We start from the raw sequence: 22,470 nt of genomic DNA, 5'->3' as shown, positions 1-22,470 counted from the left end.
ACAACTGTCTTCAATAGGTATAGTTGTACACTTAGCTAAAGTAGAAATAGCTCCCTCCACCTTAGGGACCGTCTGCCATGAGTCCCTCATGGTGTCAGATATGGGAAACATTTTCTTAAAAACAGGAGGGGGAGCGAACGAAATACCTGGTCTATCCCACTCCTTACTAACAATGTCCGAAATCCTCTTAGGGACCGGAAAAACATCAGTGTAAACAGGAACCTCTAGATATTTGTCCATTTTACACAATTTCTCTGGAACTACAATAGGGTCACAATCATCCAGAGTCGCTAAAACCTCCCTGAGCAATAAACGGAGGTGTTCTAGCTTAAATTTAAATGCCGTCATATCTGAATCTGTCTGAGGGAGTAACCTTCCTGAATCAGAAATCTCTCCCTCAGATAGCAAATCCCTCATCCCTACCTCAGAACATTGTGAGGGAGTATCGGATACGGCAACTAAAGCGTCAGAAGGCTCAGCATTTGTTCTTAACCCAGAGCTACTGCGCTTCCCTTGCAACCCTGGCAGTTTAGATAAAACCTCTGTGAGGGTAGTATTCATAACTGAGGCCATATCTTGCAAGGTGAAAGAATTAGACGCACTAGAAGTACTTGGCGTCGCTTGAGCGGGCGTTATTGGTTGTGACACATGGGGAGAACTAGATGGCAAAACCAGATTTATTTCTGTCTGAGAATCATCCAATGCCAAACTCTTATAAGTCAAAATATGCTGTTTGCAATTTATAGACATATCAGTACAAGTGGAACATATTCTAAGAGGGGGTTCCACAATGGCTTCTAAACAAATTGAACAATGAGTGTCCTCAATGTCAGACATGTTGAACAGGCTAGTAATGAGACAAGCAAGCTTGGAAAAACACTTTATTTAATGAAAAAAAAACACAATTTTCAAAAACGGTACTGTGCCTTTAAGAGAAAAAAAGACATACAGAAACTGCAAAAATGCTTAAAATTGCCTCAAATTTTCCGAAATTTTTACAGTACACCCACTAAGTTATAGTAAGATTGCGCCACAAATATCTAAGCAATATACCCCCAAATGAAAAACCGGAATGACAAATGTCTAAAACCGGTAAAAAAAAAACTGTCAGCACCTTGCCACAGCTCTGCTGTGGCCCTACCTGCCCTTAGGGAACGATTCTGTGGGAATAAAGCTTCAATTGGGCCCCAGAAGAGTACCAGGACCTCTGGGGACTTTGCTTGCTGCTTGCCTGCATCAACTAAGTGCGCAACTGAGGCGCGAAAATAGGCCCCCGCCCCTCTCACTCGATGTTGCTGGGGCCTACACAAAAACCTTTTCTTGAAAGCCATGTGGGTTATAAAACCCCTTAAATAAACCAAGTGTACCCTCAAACATATGTCCCATAAAAATAAAGACTGTACTCCAAGAAGACACAAACGTTTGCCCAATATATTATACACAAACTGAGTGCCCATAAGATTAGCCATGTATGTAAACTAGTAATGCCTTTCCTTATATAACTAGGATTACTGCTTACCCTTCCCCTAATGGGGAAACTGTCAGCCTTTCTGAGTTAACACAGTCTCTGTAGAAAAAATGACTGAACATACCTCATTGCTGTAAAGCAAGAAACCGTTCCTCACACTGAAGTTTTCCTGTACTCTTCAGCTTCTGTGGGAACAGCAGTGGACCTTAGTTACAAATGCTAAGATCATCATCCTCCAGGCAGAAATCTTCATCTATGTCCTGCCTGAGAGTAAATAGTACAACACCGGTACCATTTAAAAATAACAAACTATTGATTGAAGATAAAATAAAAACTAACAGTTTAACACCTCTTCTCTTTACCCTTCCAGCTTAGAGCCATCAAAGAGAATGACTGGGGGGTGGAGTTAAGGGGGGAGCTATATAGACAGCTCTGCTGTGGTGCTCTCTTTGCTACTTCCTGTTAGGAAGACAATATCCCACAAGTAAGGATGAATCCGTGGACTCGGTACATCATGCAAAAGAAATAATACATATTAATATTTTATTTGACATGTAGGTGCAATTGTCTAGTACCATCAAATGAATGAGTGGCCATTAGTGCATAACCATTAGCAGGATGTCAGATGGAAAGGAGTTTAGTTAAAGAATATTTTCTAATTTTATCTGTTTTCTTATTTTCTTTTTGCTCATTTTTTCTCTTACAGATACAAAAAACAAGTGTTCACCTGGGGACGCGCAGATCTTAAAGAACATTAAACTGCGTGGCACAACTACAATATTATGGCAACCACTCACCGTGTTATTCTGTTTCCTCCTGTGTTTTCATATCTCTTCAAAGCCATTCTCCTATTTTAACACCTTAAAGATGCTGAAGCGCCACCTCTTCACACTGGGAGGCCCCATCTTGGGACACATGTATTCTCACATCCTGTGACAGAACTGGTGCACATTCACAGATCAGTGATATTATATTTTGACAGTTTTATTGCTCGTTTAGCATTTAATACCATTTTAAAGTTATAAAAAAATAATAATTAATTAATTAATAAGGACTTAGAAATTAATTAATAAGGACTTAGAAATAAAATAAAAAATACAGTTGCTGCAAAATTGTAAACCCCCTTCTCTGTTTCGTGTGTGCATGCCAATGTGAAGATCAGGATGCAGTTGTCAAAAAGCAGACAACAACACAAATCTATAAATGTGCTCTGCTTCTGTCACAGGGTGCGAGAACACTAAGCTCCAAGATTGTGGCCCTCATTATGAAGTGACAAAGCTTTGGTACCTGGCTACTTTAAAACAAGCTTGGTACAGTGCGACCACGATATTAAACACATTCAATACAATGTGAACTTGTAACAGCTGAAAAATGTAATATTAAAAAACCCTGTTACATAGGGAAATGTTTAAAAATGCGTAATTCTAAAATGAAAAAGTTGCGGCCAAAAATTAAAAACACAATTATTTAAATAATGAATAATATACTATAACACACCATATACACATGTACAATATATCCACAATCCCCTATATAGTTTTACTAAATTTTTTTTTTTATGAAATAGTCTCAGATACTGTCTTATATATTGCACACTATTTTACAATATATATATATACTCCAAAGAAATAACTTTGCACTCGGTTTCTTCAATAGGGATGTTACCACTTTATTCACATATTGTGGTACACTTCACATCCAAATACATCCAACGTTTCGGTTCTCCACCTGGGACCTTTATCGAGGATGCAAAACAAAATTAAACACTCACCTTGGTCCCAGGTGGAGGACCAAAACATTGGATGTATTTGGATGTGAAGTGTACCACAATATGGGAATAAAGTGGTAACATCCCTATTGAAGAAACCGAGTGCAAAGTTATTTCTTTGGAGTGTGTTTGGAGACTCTGCACCAGCCATTGTTACCTTACAGGAAGTGCTAAGGTTGTGTAAGATATATACATATATATATATATATATATATATATATATATATATATATATATATATATACTGTATATGTGTGTGTATGTGAAATATGGAAAAATAAGCGCATGAGGAGTCTCCTTATAGTGTTATCAGGTTTAATATAAATACATAAAATAATAACACAATCCCCCCTAACAGGTGGGTACTCACAGAACAGAACCTCAATCAATATGAGGTAAGGAAAAATCGTTGAGCACCACAAAATGGTTATAATGAAAAGTCCCACTAGGCAGTCTGGAGAACCGTACGTATCTGTCCTCAGCTCTAGGGTCACAAGTAGCCGCTATGTGGCGACTCGAAAATAAACTTCCCAATCTGGGTATAGCAAATGTAGCAAATGCCAAATCAATGTGGCAGTATATAAAGTAAGTACAAATTTGAACCGCTACTATGTAACCAGCTCAGCTCGTCAGCGTCTTGCACCTTGGCGAAAGGTGGGCATGGCTAATGCGTTTCACAAAAGTAACTGCTTCGTCTATTTATATATATTGTAATGGAGCCTAGTGGATTGCACCCTGAGGTGGAGGTCAGATCCATCCCACTCTGCCATTCACCCTTCTCCAAAAACCGACAGAGAGCTACAGGGACCAGGTTACTTGACTAATAGCCCTATTTGCAGTGATTATGCTCTGCAGTGAAGATGCTCCTTCACTCCCTGCAAACACCAGACAAGGTTTAGTACAGTAGAGAGTAACACACTTTTTCTCAAGACACAGGGTTTTATACAGTGCAAGGTATAAAATGTAAACATGCAAAAGCCAATCACATACTTCCCCCTACTCTCCCCCCCTTTTGTGTCTTGATCCTGCAGGGATAAATTATTTCCCAGGCTTAACATTTAGCCCTACCCCCTTTTATATCTGGTAACCCTCATGTCTTTGGTATCTTTTTAAAGCTCCCATTCAGGCGCACATTCTGGGTGCATTACGGTCACATTGTGCAGGAACGACAAAACTTTTTGTGTTAACGGGTGTTCACAAGGTAGTGTAGCCAGGAAAGTTAGGGGGAACTGCGGGTTTACTAACATACTTTCAGGTAGCTATAAAAAGGCATTGAAATTGTGCTTTGTGATGTGGGATGTGGCATAGGCCCCTATTTAACAAAGGTCTGCAATACGCTCTCCGTATTCAGCATTTTACCAATCGGCAGCCAGCAGGATCGGGTTGTCTGTCCGCCTGTTCATAAGGGGACTTGGGGCTAGGAACCATCTTTTTAACCCCAATTTGGCTAGAGTGTTAAAGAGACAACCGGCTTTGTTTCAGAAATGTCACAGTGAAGTGATGAAACTACCTTTTAACAGTGATTTGATCACTTTAGAACATTGCACCTGAAATCTTGATTGTAATGTGGATACTGTGGAAACCTTTATAACATATACAACCAGAAATGAGAGGGGGCACTCTGACAAAAAATAGAACAGTGGACTAGCTAGCCCATACAATAAACAAGCTGTAATAAGTGTATAACAGTTAGGGATATAGCATCATAATATCATATATAATGCAAACAAGTATACAAAATAGATACAACTAGTAGAGTTATATAAAGTCCCAAAAATGTGGGGTAGTGCTATGCACTGTCCACAAACGTGTGTGATATCCAAACAGAAGGCACAGGATGGACGGCTGCTCTCCTCCTCTCAGATCAATCCAGATCAGGCACTAGAAATAAACACAAAACAGAGGGGCGCCTCATGTGTAGATAAAAAATGCCACCAGCAAGTAAAACATCCATAGATGCCAAATGGATACTACATGTAGCAATAGCACCCTTATGTGCTGGTAGTCGCAGCTAATCCTTGTCCTGGCTTCAGACTGGGAAACAGGATGCAAGTTCTAAGAACAGTAGGCCCCAGGATGCAGTTCCAACAGATAATAAGGTGCTTGCACTTAGCTTTTGTTCAAAATGGTTTATTTAAAAATCACATTAAAAACATCAAGCAATAAGTGGAGGGGGCATATAGTGTATACAGGGAGCTATATGTCTATGCCCCCTCCACTTATTGCTTGAGGTTTTTAATGTGATTTTTAAATAAACCATTTGTAACAAAAGATAAGTGCAAACACCTTATTATCTGTTGGAACTGCATCCTGGGGCCTACTGTTCTTGGAACTCGAATCCTGTTTTCCAGTCTTAAGTCAGGACAAGGGTTAGCTGATACACCCTTATTTATCAGCCTGGGACTACCAGCACATAAGGGTGCTATTGCTACATGTGAGTCCCCATTTGGCATCTATGGATGTTTTCTTGCTGGTGGCATTTTTTATCTACACATGAGGCGCCCCTCTGTTTTGTGTTAATTAAACCTTTATAACATAGTGCTGTTGTGATGATGCTTTGAACTTTGGGTCTTGTGTGAGATCACTTACATAACTGCGCAGGTTTCTGGCACATACTAGGCCGATAGCCCCATTCTGCTCAGGACCACAGATTACCAGAATGGTGGGCTGCTTTTTTGGTAGTGTGCTGAGTGGGTAGACCTACAAGAGAAAAATAAGTTATTTGTAAAAACATTATATATTAGTTTTATTTTCTATCATAAAAATAATATTTAATATGAATCTTTATCTTGTCTATTCTAGTTAATTCATAATGAGCCATTTTATACAGACTTGACTGAAAGTATTTGTTCCCTTTCACTTTTTTAGAAAGCACAATTTTCTCTGAGCTAAGTAAAAATTGACAAAAGTATTTGGTATCCACCATTCTTTATTTCAAATTTAACACAACAGAAACGTCACTTTTGATTTATGACTTCACATATTGTTACTCTTAACCTAATATTTCGTAGCACACTCTTTGGAGAAAATAACTGCAATCACGCACTTTCTGTAGCTCTGAATAAGATTTCTACACTTTTTACTGGGATTTTGGCCCACTCTTCTTAAGCAAACTGCTCCAGTTCTCTCTGGTTTGATGGGTGCCTTTTCCCAACTGTGAGTTTCAGCTCTTTCCACAGATATTCAATGGAATTCAGATCAGAACTCATAGAAGGCCACATCTGAAATGTCCAATGTTTTCTTCTCATCCATTCTGGGGTGTTTTTGAGGTATGTTTCAAGTCATTATCCTGCTGGATGACCTATGAATGAGACACCTTTCTGACACTTGACTATGTTTCATTCCAGAATGCCTTGATAGTCTTCTTACTTCATTGTGTCCTGCACAGATTCTTTCTATTCATCAGGTGCCAGAGTCAGCAAAGCAACCTCAAAACATCACTGAGCTTCCTCCATGTTTCACAGTGGGAATGGTGTTCTTTTCTTTGAAAGCTTCATTTTTCCTTTTGTAAAAATGGAGTTGTTGTGATTTGCCAAAAAGCTCTACTTTTGTTTTGTCTGTCCAAAGGACATTCTCCCAGAAGTACTGTGGCTTCTCAACATGCATTTTGGCAAACGACAGTCAGTTTTGTTTTCTCTTTCTCGAAATGCAAGGGTACCAATACTTTTAGCCACATTTGTAGATGGTAGAAAAAAAATTAAGTATATATGTAGGGACAATGTGCTGCCTGGGTAAAGGAATTAAATGACCCCCCCCCCCCCCACACACACACACCCATTCTGAGCCCACAAAAATTCAGGACTGGACTGGGATATCAAATCATCCCTGGAAATATTTGAAGACCGACCCAGCCCCCACCACCCTTACCTTGCCTGTTAAGTCTTCTGTTCTAAGGGGTCACTGATCTGCCCCCATTCTGGCCTAGCCCCCCCATTGCCTTATATATGATGCAAATTTCTATGCCTAAGAAGTCTGCAGAGGGCGCAAGTAAAACTTAGGTTTCGAGTGTGTGTTATCCTTTCAATAGATATATTTATATAGATATAAATAGCCTGTGCTATAAAATGTGTAAGTTTAATTTTATCGTGGATACAAATATTAACGTGAACACAAATGTTGGTGGTGATAGGTCAAAAAAGAGAAAAAAGAAAATTGTCTATGTTTCAAATAAACAACAAAAAAGTTCATTGAACTGTGGTGTATGCTTCTCGAGTCAGCTCTTCTTCTGGCAGATTGGGCTTGCAAGAAAGATCTAAAAAAGATATAAAGAAGAGCATGTCTGATGAAACACCTAGCAAGCTGAGAAATGTTTTATATAAATGTGTGATTTTAAAGAAGTCTGCATACTACCTGCTTATTGTGGAGCACTTTATTTAGCCCAGGGAGACCTGATTCAGACATCTGGTGTTGGTAACATCCAGCCTGCCTTATTTGCACAAATCCACCGTGCAAACTGAAATGCGAGTACCCATTTCACATATCTTTATGGAACCCCTTGGTTATTAGTTTTATCTGCACTAGGAGAAGTTTTGTGTTTTTTATGTGTTAGAATCCATTCCACTACTACCAGAGGGGATTTGGCCTAGATCAGTCAGCTGGAGACTGTAAAGCCCAGCCTGCGTATATTGCACTTCCCTCAGTGCACACACCCTTGTGAGTAGCCACTTGTCAGCAGTACTTATTTTACTTGTCATTCACCTTGGATAAACTGTACTATGAGGCACTCTTCTTTATATATTTTTTAGACCCCTCTTACCTTACCTGTCAAGTCCTCTGATCGCCCTGTGGCGTCCCTGGAGGCTCCCTTTCACCTCTGCCCAACGGATGTGGCCCTGCAACGCTGATAGCCCACCGGGAAAACTCCCGATATCCTGGTGAGCCAACCTGGCACTGAAAAAATCTAAACCCAACCATAGGGCCAGATTACAAGTGGCGCGCTAACAGTTACGTTCAAACGATATCAAGTTTAATATGGATGTAACGCTCGTATTATAAGTTGAAAGTAAACTGCAAAAAATGTAAATTTAATTGAACACGTCAGGATAGCGCGTCCTCAGAGCTCTGGTTAACTGTTTCACAATACAAAAAAGTGTTGCAAGACACATTTAAAAGTACAGTTACACTATCTAACAAAAAATATTAAAAAAATGCACAAAAAAATGATAAGTGCTCAAAGATATGAGTTCTCAAGTGTTATAAAAAAAGGCAGGCAAAGGGCTTTAACATTGAGATAGATGCATATACATGTTTAAATATGTACAGCATATGTGTATATATATATATATATATATATATATGTGTGTGTGTGTATATATATATATACATGTCTAAATATGTACATATTTAGACATGTATATGTATCTATCTCAATGTTAAAGCCCTTTGCCTGCCTTTTTTTATAACACTTGAGAACTCATATCTTTGAGCACTTATTTTTTTGTGCAAAATTTTTAAATAATTTTTGTTAGATAGTGTAACTGTACTTTTAAATGTGTCTTGCAACACTTTTTTGTATTGTGAAACACTTAACCAGAGCTCTGAGGACGCGCTATCCTGACGTGTTCAATTCAAGTGCTAATGCACTGTTAAAGAAATCTGTGGCAACCCAAGGGTTGCAGGTTTGATCCCGGCAAGGTCCACTCAGCCTTTCATCCTTCTGAGGTCGGTAAAATGAGTACTATTAAGATGGGTAATAATAATACCTGTTATCAGTGCTGCGAGTCGATTAAGTTCGAGGTTGTGCGCTATACAAGTATCCATTTATATAGACATATACAATATAGAAGTGCATTGGAGCCCTTTGCAGTTAAGTACATGAAAAAACATAATTTATGTAAGAACTTACCTGATAAATTAATTTCTTTCATATTAGCAAGAGTCCATGAGCTAGTGACGTATGGGATATACATTCCTACCAGGAGGGGCAAAGTTTCCCAAACCTTAAAATGCCTATAAATACACCCCTCACCACACCCACAATTCAGTTTAACAAATAGCCAAGAAGTGGGGTGATAAGAAAGGAGCGAAAGCATCAAAAATAAGGAATTGGAATAATTGTGCTTTATACAAAAAAATCATAACCACCACAAAAAGGGTGGGCCTCATGGACTCTTGCTAATATGAAAGAAATTAATTTATCAGGTAAGTTCTTACATAAATTATGTTTTCTTTCATGTAATTAGCAAGAGTCCTTGAGCTAGTGACGTATGGGATAGCAGATACCCAAGATGTGGAACTTCCACGCAAGAGTCACTAGAGAGGGAGGGATACAATAAAGACAGCCAATTCCGCTGAAAAATTAATCCACTACCCAAATCAAAAGTTTCAATTTTTATAATGAAAAAAACTGAAATTATAAGCAGAATAATCAAAATGAAAACAGCTGCCTGAAGTACCATTCTACCAAAACTGCTTCTGAAGAAGAGAAAACATCAAAATGGTAGAATTTAGTAAAAGTATGCAAAGAAGACCAAGTCATTGCTTTGCAAATCTGATCAACAGAAGCTTCATTCTGAAAAAGTCCAGGAAGTAGAAACTGACCTAGTAGAATGAGCCGAAATCCTCTGAGGCGGGGATTAACCCAACTCCAAATAAGTATGATGAATCAAAAAGCTTAACCAAGATGCCAAAGAAATGGCAGAAGCCTTCTGACCTTTCCTAAAACCAGAAAAGATAAAAAATAGACTAGAAGTCTGTCTGAAATCTGAGTAGCTTCAACATAATATTTCTAAACTCTTACCACATCCAAAGAATGTAAGAATCTTACCAAATAATTCTTAGGATTAGGACACAAGGAAGGGACAATAATTCCTCTACCAATGTTGTTAGAATTCACAATTTTAGGTAAAAATTGAAATGAGGACAGCAAAAACCATCTTATCCTGATGAAAAATCAGAAAAAGGAGATTTCACAAGAAAGAACAGATAATTCAAAAACTGTTCTAGCTGAAGAGATGTCTAAAAAGAACAATACTTTCCATGAAAGTAATTAATGTCCAAAGAAAGCATATGCTCAAACAGAAGAGCCTGTAAAGCCTTCAGAACCAAATTAAGGCTCCAAGGAGGAGAAATTGGCTTAAATGACAGGCTTGATATGAACCAAAGCCTGAACAAAACAATGAATATCAGAAAGATTTAGCAATTCTTACTGTGAAACAGCACAGGGAAAGCAGAGATTTGTCCTTTCAAGGAACATGCAGACAAAAACTTATGAAGAAACTATAAAATCCTAGGAATTCTAAAAGAATGCCAAGAGAATTCATAAGAAGAGCATCATGAGATGTCAATCTTCCAAACTCGATAATAAATCCTACTAGACATAGATTTACGAGCCTGCAATATAGTATTAATCACTGAGTCAGAGAAACTTCTATGACTAAGTACAAAGCGTTACATTTTCATACCATCAAATTAATAATTTGAATTCCTGATGAAAAAAACGAATGTTAAGATATAAGGTCTGGTTTTAATGGAAGTAACCAAGATTGGCAACTGAACATCCGATCAAGAACCATATACCAAAACCTGTGTGGTCATACTAGAGCCACCAGCCACACCAAAGATTGCTCTCTAATGATTTAGAAAATCACTCTTAAAAGAAGAACCAGAGATGAGAAAATATAGGCAGAATGATAATTCCAAGGAAGTGTCAATGCATACACTACTTCTGCCTGAGGATCCCCGGACCTGAATAGGCCCCTGGGAAGTTCCTTGTTTAGATGAGATGCCAACAGATCTATTTCTGGAAGCCCTCACATCTGAAAAATTGAAAACATATTTGGGTAAAGAGACCATTCTCCCGGATGTAAAGCTTGATTAACAGAGATAATCCGCTTCCCAATGTCTATACCTGGGAAAACCCCCCACAGAATTTAGATAGGAGCTGGATTTAGCCCAAGCAAATATCCGAGATACTTCTGTCACAGCCTAAGGACTAATAGTCCCACCCTGATGATTGACATACGCCACAGTTGTGACATTGTCTGAAAAAAATAATAAACGTCTCTTCTTCAAAAAGAAACCAAACTGAAGAACTCTGAGAATGCACGGAGTTCCAAAATATCAAATGGTAATCTCGCCTCCTGAGATTTCCAAACCCCTTGTGCTGACAGAGATCCTCAAACAGCCTCTCAACCTAAAAGACTCGCATCTGTAGAGATCATGGTCCAGGTTGAAAGAACCGAAGAGACCTGTAGAACTAAATGATGGTGATCTTAACCACCGAATCAAAAGATAGTTAAATATTAGGATTCGAAGATATAAAAAGTGATATCCTAGAATCCCTGCACCATTATTCAGCATAAAAAAACATGGAAAGGTTTCCTATGAAAATAAGCAAAGGGAATCGAAACTAATGCAGCAGCCATGAGACCTAAAACTTCCATGCATATAAAGCAACTGAAGGAAATAATAGAGACTGAAGGTTCCGACAGACGAAACCCAATAAAATTGTCACTTGTCTGTTAGAGACAAAGACATTGACACAAACTATCTGGAAACCTTAAAAAGGTGACCCTTGTGTGAGGAATCAAGAAGCTTTTGATAAAAAGATCCTCTAACCATGTCTTGAAGAAACAAAGTTGAATCGTATGAGATTCCGCAGAACGAAAAGACTGAGCCAGTACCACAAGACTGTCCAAATAAGGAACACTGAGAACCTTGAAAAGATTCTTAGAACTGTCGCTAGACCAGAAGGAAAAGCAACAAATTGGTAATGCTTGTCAAAAAAGAGAATCTGAAAAAGATATGCATCTATTGTAACTATTGTAAACAAATAATGCATCACTGAAAAAAAGGCAAAATAGACTATATAAACACCATTCTAAAAGATGGTATACTTATATGACAATTCAGAAAGATTTTCTATCTTCAGAACAATGAATAGTCTTGAATAAAACCCCAAACACATTTCCTAAAAATGGAACTGGAATAAATACCCCAGAAAACTCCAGGTCTGAGCAGTGCTTAATCCCCAACGGGTGATCAGCCACGCTTAATGAAAACCCAAATATATAGAACTGAACACACTTAAGGAAAGTGTTAGCCTTACTGGAATAGCTGGAATATAATAGAGAAAAAGAGACTTCTCACAGACGGTTTTACTCTGAATCTTATTCTGTACCCAAAATCTAAAAGATTTGGACCGAATAGAACCAAACAAATTTCAAAAAAGTCTTAACCTGCCCCTTACCAGCCAAGCTGGAATACGGCACATACATGCAAATTTAGGGAGCAGATTTTGAACTAAAAAACCTCCAATTAAAAACATGTTACTTGGGTAAGAATTTAGGATTTTGTTCCATAGAAAGAACAACAAAACTAATATAAGCTTAAAGTTTTAGTCCTAGAACTCAATCTTGAAGCCCAGAGTAACAGTTAAGAATTGAATCCAATTATGAACCAAATAATTGATTATCTTGGAAAAAAAGAAATATGGATTTTTTAGAAATCACAAAATTCCTCTAGCTAAAACAGCTAAAGACATAGAAAAAACCTCATTTGCGAAAATATTCAATAAAATGAAGACACAAATGAAATTGTTAGCATGTTAATCAAGTTAAAGGACCAGGCAACACACTGGACTTGCATAATTAACAAATGCAAGACAACAAGACAATGCAACAGCACCTAGTCTGAATTTCAAATGAGCAGTAGAATTTGTCCCTTTAACAATGCTAAATAAATCATAATCCGATACTTGATCTTAAAGTATCCTAACAAAAAAATGAAGCAATTGCAACATCATCCACATAAATCACAGGTCCAAGAAAAGTACCTGAAAATAAATAATTTTCCTTAAATAAGATACAACCATCTAAAGGAAAATAAATACTATTTTGCTATAGAAACAATAGCATATTTAGCAGGAGTAGAGATAGCCCCATTAAATTGGGGATCCCTCAAAACTGAAATTTAATAGACATGTGCAATTCTTTCCGAACTTCGAAAAATTCCGAATCGCTCCGAACCAAATTTTTTCGCCATGCACATGTCTAAAATTGAACTGCCGGCAAAGAATATAATTAAAAAACCCTTGAAGAAGGAATAAAAGAAAATTCTCAGCCTATTCCATTCCCTAGTATCAGGAACTGGAAAAAAACCTCTGAAAACACAGAAGATTAAATAAGCAGAAATAAAATGCTAGCTAGTCTTGAAAAATAACTAGTTACCTCAATATCCAAAATAATCAACACATCTTCAACAAAGAACAAATGTACTCTAATAAAAAATAAAAAAGTAGATATGTTAGTGTCAATATCTGATGAATAAAATTCTGAATGAGAAAAAACACCATCAGAGAAGGATAATTCAGTATGTTGTTGGTCATTTGAAACTTCATCAACTAAAAAAGAAGTTTGAAAAAGATCTAAAATTTTTATTAGAAGGCGCAATGTCAGACAAAGCCTTAACATAGAATCAGAAAAATATTCTTATAAATTTCTAAGTATATCTTGTACATAAGATGTAAAAAGAATAGCAATATATGAAGCATAATACTAATAGATTCTGCATGTAAAAGTTTATCATGATAACTTATTACAAACCATAGCTAAAGATAAACATTCATAACATTAAAATAAATGAACTTAGCTTTGGTAGGACTGATATCAGTCAACAGGAATCCGTTAGCATGTTTTGATTCAGGAACAGTGTACGAAATATCTTGCAATATGTAATAGAAAAAAACAACATATAAAGCAAAATGATCAAATTCCTTAAATGACAGTTTCAGGAATGGGAGTAAAATGCAAAACAAATAAGCCTCTAGCAACCAGAAGCAGCAAAAAATATGAGACTTAAATAATGTGACCCACATTATTGGGGCCAAATACAACGCCCATATCTTTTGGCGCCAAATATGACGTCACATCTTCTGACGCCAAAACTGACGCCCACATTTTTTGGCGCAAAAAAAACGTCTGAATACACATGCGTCAAAAAAATTATGTTACTACGAACAACTTCCAGCGTCAACAAAGGCGCCTGAAATGACCAAATTTTGCGCCAAAAAAGTTCACGCCAAAAATGACCCAATAAAATGAAGCATTTTCTGCCCCCGCGAGCCTAACAGCCCGCAGGGAAAAATAGTCAATTGAACATTTTTTCAAGGTAAGAAAAAATATATATTCATATGCATTATCCCAAATAATGAAACTGACAGTCTGAATGAAGGAATGCTGATTATCCTGAATCATGGCAAATATAAGTTTAAACACATATATTTAGAACTTTACATATAAAGTGCCCAACCATAGCTTAGAGTGTCACAAAAAATAAGACTTACTTACCCCAGGACACTCATCTACATATAGTAGATAGCCAAACCAGTACTGAAACGAGAATCAGTAGAGGTAATGGTATATAAGAGTATATCGTCGATCTGAAAAGGGAGGTAGGAGAAGAAATCTCTACGACCGATAACAGAGAACCTATGAAATAGATCCCCTAGAGGAAGACCATTGTATTCAAATAGGCAATACTCTCTTCACATCCCTCTGACATTCACTGCACTCTGAGAGGAAAACCGGGCTTCAGCCTGCTGCGAAGCGCATATCAACGTAGAATCTAGCACAAACTTACTTCACCACCTCCACGGGAGGCAAAGTTTGTAAAACTGAATTGTGGGTGTGGTGAGGGGTGTATTTATAGGCATTTTAAGGTTTGGGAAACTTTGCCCCTCCTGGTAGGAATGTATATCCCATACGTCACTAGCTCATGGACTCTTGCTAATTACATGAAAGAAAGGATATTTATGCAATTTTCATATTTAATAAAGTGTTATACTGTGTATTTACTGTTAAAGGTATATGAAACCCAAATCATTTCTTTCAGGGTGCTGAACCAAAAATGGGCCGGCAACTAAGCTTACATTCCTGCTTTTTCAAATAAAAATACCAAGAGACTGAAAACATTTTTATAATAGGAGTAAATTAGAAAGTTGCTTAACATTGTATGCCCTATCTGATCAATTAAAGAAAAAAAAATTGGGTTTAATATCCCTTTATTTCACATTCCAATGTTCTGCACATAGCAGAAATAGATAGCACATGTTCTATGTATTTATAAATAGATATTCATATATATATATATATATAGATAGATAGATAGATAGATAGATAGATAGATAGATAGATAGATAGATAGATAGATAGATATTTTAGCAACAAAAATCTGAAATATATAGAAATATGGTCTTATGAATAAATAGACCATATTCTGCTATGTGAAGAACATTGGAATGTGAAATGTTAATATTTTCATATCAGGTTAGCACACTTGAGAATATGCAATCAGGTTTGCACGTGACTAGGGTTCCCCTCCCCCCCCCCACACACACACACTTTTTTGCTCCATTAACTTCTATGGTGGAATACATTAGAGTGTTTGCGATATTATAATTGACTTTTTGTGTGCATCGGGCTAGCATGCTGCAAGCAAAAACGTTTCACTTTCAACTAGCAATACAAGCGCTAACTGACACGTGAAAATGCTTAGTTCTAGCGGAGTTAGAGTGGAAGCATTAAATACCGCTCCACTTGTAATCTGGCCCCATAATCAGCAGTTTGAAAAAATAAGGTTCAGGAAAATTTTCACACAAGAGCATGCTGATATCCTGCTTATGCTTCCCACATGGGAGAAATTCATCTTTAGATCCCTTGCTCACATGAGCGAACATGCAACCGCCAGTTAAGATGCAGCAGTCTCAAGACCATTACTTCTTAAAATCTCAGCTACCTCATAGTAATGTCAAATAAGGGCAGCAGAAGCTGCCTAATTGGGGCTGAATGCTGGCAGACATGTTCCCTAGCTGGGGGCCCTGCCTGCCTATTATTAAGTTAAAATGTAAAATTAAAAATACTGCTTCGGGGAGGCAGATCAAATATTTGAAGGGGACAGGACGGATAACTGCATTGAAACTAAAGAAAATATTAATAAAGGAAAATGGTGCTTACATATTCTGTGGCAAAATGGAATTCTAAAGTTCCCCATTCATTCTACAAATTTTCTTGATTTAATATCCCTGTCCCACTGCTTGTCCTTTATCCCCCCCCCCCCCCACACATTTATATCCAAAATTATCTAAAAGAAACATGGGGGTTTAAAAAAAAGTTGTATAGTATGTAATGCTGTCCCATCTAATATCTAATATTTGTCTGTCCATAATTACATATGGGTTCAAATGGATCACTTACCTTTGTAACAGCAATTGCACAGCAGTGTCCTAGAATCTCTATAAGCTGTTGTTTTCCAAAGCGGTAATCTTCTAGCAACTCTCTTTCTAGTTCTTCAGCATCCTGTTTACTAAAAGAAAAAGAGATACAATTAACTCAGAAAATGCAGTAGTTCCACCATTCTAAAGGTTAACCAATGCAATACTGGTTCTACACTCACACATAAAATAACTGTTGCATCTACATCTATCTGTCTGTCTGTCTATCTATTTGTCTGTCTATCTTTCTCACTGATCTATCTGTATATTTGTCTGTCTGTCAGTCTAGCTGTCTATCTTTGTGTCTATTTGGCTGTCCATCTGTCTGTCTGCCTGTCTATCTTTGTCATCTATCTATACATATACACCATGCACAAAACTAATTAATGCATATAGTAACCACTTTACAGCTATTACATTTGATGTAGCTACAAACCTGATCAAATGATTTTACTTCAAAAAGCTTTGGCCAATCCCCTGGCAGTTTGGTGCAAACATATACTTCTTATTAGTTTAAAGGGACAGTCAACACTAAAATTGTTATTGTTTAAAAAGATAGATAACGCCTTTACTACCCATTCCCCAGCTTTGCACAACCAACATTGTTATATTAATATGCTTTATAACATTTAAACCTCTTAATTTCTGTGTGTTTCTAAGCCACTGCAGACAGCCTCTTATCACATGCTTTGTATTAGCTTTTAACAACAGGATACTGCTAGTTCATGTGGGCTATAGAGATAACATTGTGCTCATGGTTGTGGATGACACTGTACTAATTGTCTAAAATGCAAATCATTAGATAATAAATAGTCATGTGATCAGGGGTCTGTCAAAAGAACCTTAGATACAAGGTAACCAGAGAGGTTAAAAGTATATTAATATAACTGTGTTGGTTATGCAAAACTGGGGAAATGGTAATAAAGGAATTATCTATATTTTTAAACAATAACATTTTTGGAGTTGACTGTCTCTTTACATATCAATTTAAATAACTTTAACAATTTTTAGCAGATATATTTTTGCATATTGTTGGTGTCAAAATGTGTACATTTTTTAATTTAAAATCCCCTTTAACATTGACATTCCCCAGTTGGTCACATTATCTAATGCATATGATCTGATCTACTTAAAAGCCCACCGAACCTTGCTACCATACTAATTTGTACCAGTGCTAGAAGTCTCGAAACTTTAATTCAATTAATTGAGCATAAAAAAGAGCAAAAAGAAAAACACAAACATTTAAAGGATAGAACAACCAAGCTAAACATTGCTCATATTACAAGCTGAAAGTTATGGGTTGTGCTCGAGTGAAAACGCTAATATAGAGCTAGAAGAATTAGCACGACTTGAGACCTGGGGGCTGAATTATCCAGCTCCGAATGGAGATTGATGCCCCTGTTTCTGCGTAAAACCTTCAGGCTCGCCGGAAACAGCAGTTATGAAACAGCGGTCTAAAGACCGCTGCTTCATAACTGGTCCGCCTGCTCTGAGACTGCGGACATCAATCTGCCCGATCCTTTACAATCGGGCTGATTGACACCCCCTGCTAGCAGCCGATTGGCCGCGAATCTGCAGGCGGCATTGCACAAGCAGTTCACAAGAACTGCTTGTGCAATGATAAATGCCGACAGCGATGTCTGTCAGAGATGATCTGCTGAGTGGATCATGTTGGACAGACCGATGATAAATCGGCCCCCTGAAGTAAACTGTTAGGGTTAAAATAAAAGTTTCACAAAACACAATCAAAACATGTTAAAATAAAGTATTACACTCATATATAACATTTTTAAGAAAAAAAAAGATGTTTTATACTGAAAAAGATGTTTTATATATATTTGTATGTGTGTATATATACACGTGTATTTATGTGTCTATATGTGTAAATCTTAATGTACACATAAATAAATATATATATACATATACATACCCTTCTCAGACAAATACCTTGAAATATGCAATATCATTCATAATTAATTTTAATATTTCTATGTATTTTAATTAGAAATACTTGATATTCCAATGTTCTTCACTTAGAATTGTTTTTTTTTAATATATAATTTTAAATATATATATATATATAAATTGGTATATATTACATATATCTATAATTATATAGGTATATATATATTTTACAAAAATATATATTTAAAAATAAAAATAATATTTTCTTCTAAGTAAAGAACAAATGAATCCATAATGCACCTCGACTTTAGCGCAGTTGGTCTAGCGCAGCTTCAGGTTGCAGTGTGAGTGATGAAATAAAAAGGCTTTCTTTAGAACACCCCATGGAAGTCTATGGGGAAAGTGAATTAGCCAACTCAAGAAGTTAGCGTGCCTGAGCCTTTAGCTTGCATGCTAACTTTTTACTTTCAATTTTAAATACCAGTGCTAACATGGGAGCACTATTTATTTACCTTGAGTGCAGGTTGAGCTCAAAAGTGATAAAAATGTATCGCTCTACTTGTAATATAGGCCTGTAGGTTTACAAGGAATTTCTGTTATCTTGCTACAGAATAACATAACAGCCAAGTATAAACATATAAACATTTTAAAAAGTTAACACGTTAATTGTTTGATGCAATTGGTTTTTAATAGCCAAGTTGCACGCACAACTTGCCTCATTTGGAGGTGCCACTCCTGACTTGAGTCTGCAGGCAAGACTAGCCACATCAGTTATGCTAGAATAAGGTGCATTGTTCTGAAGTTGTTATCAGTTAAAGCCAATCAGGGAAATATACGTAGCAGGAAGAACTTATACTACCTCCAATTCAGCAACATGGACAAGCACAAACATGTACTGGTCACTACAAATACTCAAGTAGTAATCAATGTGAAATTGTTGTCTATTGGCAAGATGAGATGTGTAGAATCATTATCTTACTTCAGGGTTTCCTCACAAAATGCTCATCTTCTATGCAATAGGATAATTCCTAATCCTTTACCATCTTCATAAATCATATGTACGCATTGTTGTGTAGAATATGTAGCGTTGTGGAATTCATACTGATATTCTGTTGTTTTGAGCCACCAATACACTTACATTCTGTGAATTTGCAATACACTAAGCAGCCATATTGGACAAGGAAAATACAGTTTTCCCTTTCCAATATGGCAGCTTAGTTGACTTGCAATGCATGAAGAGATTAACATTTTCTTTTATAGAAATAATAAAAAGTGGGAAATTGTATGCCAGTTACATGAGTGTAAAGACACAATAAATCAGAAACAGTCATGCCAGCTGACAGAACACTGGATTTTGCATTAAAATTATTCAGGGATTACTGAAACCTAAAAATATGTTATATCTCAATGACATGATTTCTAGAAAATCCAAACCTGAAGGGACACAGCACGGAAAGATATATGACAGAACTAAGAATCTAAGCTAAAGACTATGAAGTATTCATTGCTACAGATACCAGACAGCTCAGAGAAATTGACCTCATGCTACAAAGGCATATGTGGTGTGCCAGGCAGGAGAAGCCCTAAAGGCTCTAATTAAAGTCTGCAAGCAGAGTTTCAAGCATTCATGGGCTGGTAAGTAAAAATACAGTCCAAAGAACATGGAGAACATGCATTTGTCTTGTTATATGGATGTAAATTTGTCGCAACGTGTACTACAGGGACCATGTATCCTATCTGATGTAATATCTGGGCACTCTATTTGTATAAAGAATGGCTTAAAGAGACAGGCATCCGACCTGAAGTATTATTTTGACACAATGCTTGCATAGTAAACAGGGACCTGATCAGAAGTCTCTTTTGGGCATACACCTGGCATGTGTTTTATCCTGTAGATTGTAAGCTTTTTACAGCAAAGATCTCTTTCACTCCATTAAATCAATGTTAGTCCGTACTCATACTCATACACCCAGCACATAATATGGCAGTGCTTTACAAATAAATGATATTGTTATTATTGTTATCAATAATAATAATAATAATAATAATAATAATAACTGGATGTATTACTTAGGCAAGCTGTTGTATTAGGATATACTGTACCAGACATCCCATATAAGATATCACATAACATTAAACTCTACATTTTAAATTAATGATTACTATTATTATCAAACTTTCTTTATTCTCTCAGTATTCGTTGTTGAAGGAGCAGCAATTTACTACTGGGAGCTAGCTGAACGCAATGGATGAGCCAATTGTAAGAGGCATATATGTGCAGCCACCAATCAGCAATTAGCTCCTAGTAGTGCATTGCTGCTTCTGAGTCTATCTTGGTATGCTTTTCAACAAAGGATACCATGAGAACCGAACAAATTAGATAATAGAAGTAAACTGGAAGTTGTTTAAAATGGCAAGCTCTGTCTGAGTCAAGAATGTTTAATTTTGACTGTCTCTTTCAAGTGGGCTGCAGGTATCATATATCTCTTATTATTACTAAGATAAGTACGGCTGTTCTGTATGCTTATACATCTGGATATATTCATTATTAGTCACCTCCCTTGGTAAATGGTAAACATGTACTGTGAGTTGTTTTATTTTTATTACATGCAGAACATTTACCAGACATGAGAACATTTGTACATCCATCTGTTTTATACATATCTTTCAATTTGACAGTGTGACACAGAAGACAGATCATAAATGGTCAAATTAACACAAATTTGTGCACAGAAAATGATGCAGCCCATATACAGCTTGCAAACAATATTCATAAGCCTCTGAGTGACGAAACCCCATCATTTTCAAATTAAAGAGAGGTCAATAACCGAAAAATAAACAGAAGTAAACAGATTTACTTAAAAAAAATACTATATAAATCCTAATTACGTGGCAATATATGTTGAGCAAATTTTCTTTTGATTTAATGAAACTGATTTTGAGAAATTTGCTAGACAGAAAAGATTAAAAATGTTGTACACACTAATTTCAGTTCAGAATTTAAAACAGAAATGATGTTTTTCAACCTTAGAACTACCATTTAACAAAGTATCTACCTCATGCTGATATGTGCTTAAAGTTTAAAAACAAACTCAAAGAGACATACAGCAGTGTTATTGGGCTCAACATAATAAAAGTAGCAATGTAATTTAATCTTTATTAAAAGTAAATAGAAGGGGGAAAAACACCTTTTATTTCTCATTATGTTTCCTGTACCAACTTTTTATTTTATTTTAATTTTCTGTTGTCTCTGTCAGTCATAGGTTGGTATGTAAATAACACTTGTGTGCCCAACAGCAGGCACACATGGGCACATCCCTCACTTCTTAAGTAACAATTCCTCCCCCTTCCTCATTACACTCTCCACTAATTAGTGCATTTTTTTTAATTACCCCAAATTACTAATCAGTTGCATTCCATACATGTGAGGCAAATATACTAAATAAGACACACAAGCAAAACACATTAGAATTGAAAAAAATTGGCATGACTTGAGACCTGAAGTAAAGTGTTAGGGCTTGAATAAAAGTATAACAAAACACATGTAAAACGTATTAAAGTATTACACACACACACACACATACATATATATATATATTTATATATATATATATATATATATATATATATATACACATACTGTACATAAAACACTTTTTATACATTTATTTTTAACAATAAATATATTACATTTAATAAGTATATATATATATATATATATATATATATATATATATATATATATATATATATATAGATATTCAGTTCGTAAGTGCATGCACTCTCACCATCAATGTTCAGTTGCAAGGGTGCTGTAAAAAATATCCATAGATTCAATAATAAATAAGCACTCTCTGGACTTTGGCCATCTGTGTAAACAAAAATATTTATTGTGACGTTTCGGGACACCAAACAGTCCCTTCCTCTGACAAACAACAATACAAAATGGCAAAAATGTAAAGGTGAATAGAACCCTCCCCTAACAATTGATCCAATCAGTGCACATATTGTGTAAAGACAGGAGAAACAAACCCCCTGATAGGATAATCCTAAAGAAAGAAGCAACCTGATAGGCTGAAGCCAAAGTGTTAATTGTGCAGCGTGAAATAGCTGAAAGAA

The 22,470-nt window shown here is 36.4% G+C and overlaps 1 protein-coding gene across 1 annotated transcript in view; it reads right to left on the bottom strand.

Annotated features, from left to right (window-relative positions):
• Positions 1 to 22,470, bottom strand: part of YJEFN3 (YjeF N-terminal domain containing 3) — a 401,301-nt gene that overhangs the window by 99,992 nt on the left and 278,839 nt on the right. Inside the window, exons 2-3 of the mRNA XM_053702926.1 lie at positions 16,430 to 16,538; positions 5,826 to 5,936 (exon numbers count right to left, since the gene is read on the bottom strand). Coding sequence (XP_053558901.1) covers positions 5,826 to 5,936; positions 16,430 to 16,538 — 220 coding nt within the window. The remainder of the gene's footprint in view (positions 1 to 5,825; positions 5,937 to 16,429; positions 16,539 to 22,470) is intronic.

This window comes from Bombina bombina, chromosome 2 (genome assembly GCF_027579735.1).
Source record: "Bombina bombina isolate aBomBom1 chromosome 2, aBomBom1.pri, whole genome shotgun sequence".
NCBI classification, from domain to species: domain Eukaryota; kingdom Metazoa; phylum Chordata; class Amphibia; order Anura; family Bombinatoridae; genus Bombina; species Bombina bombina.
The sequence above is the reverse complement of the archived record's forward strand: the minus strand, read 5'-3'. Positions and strand labels throughout refer to the sequence as shown.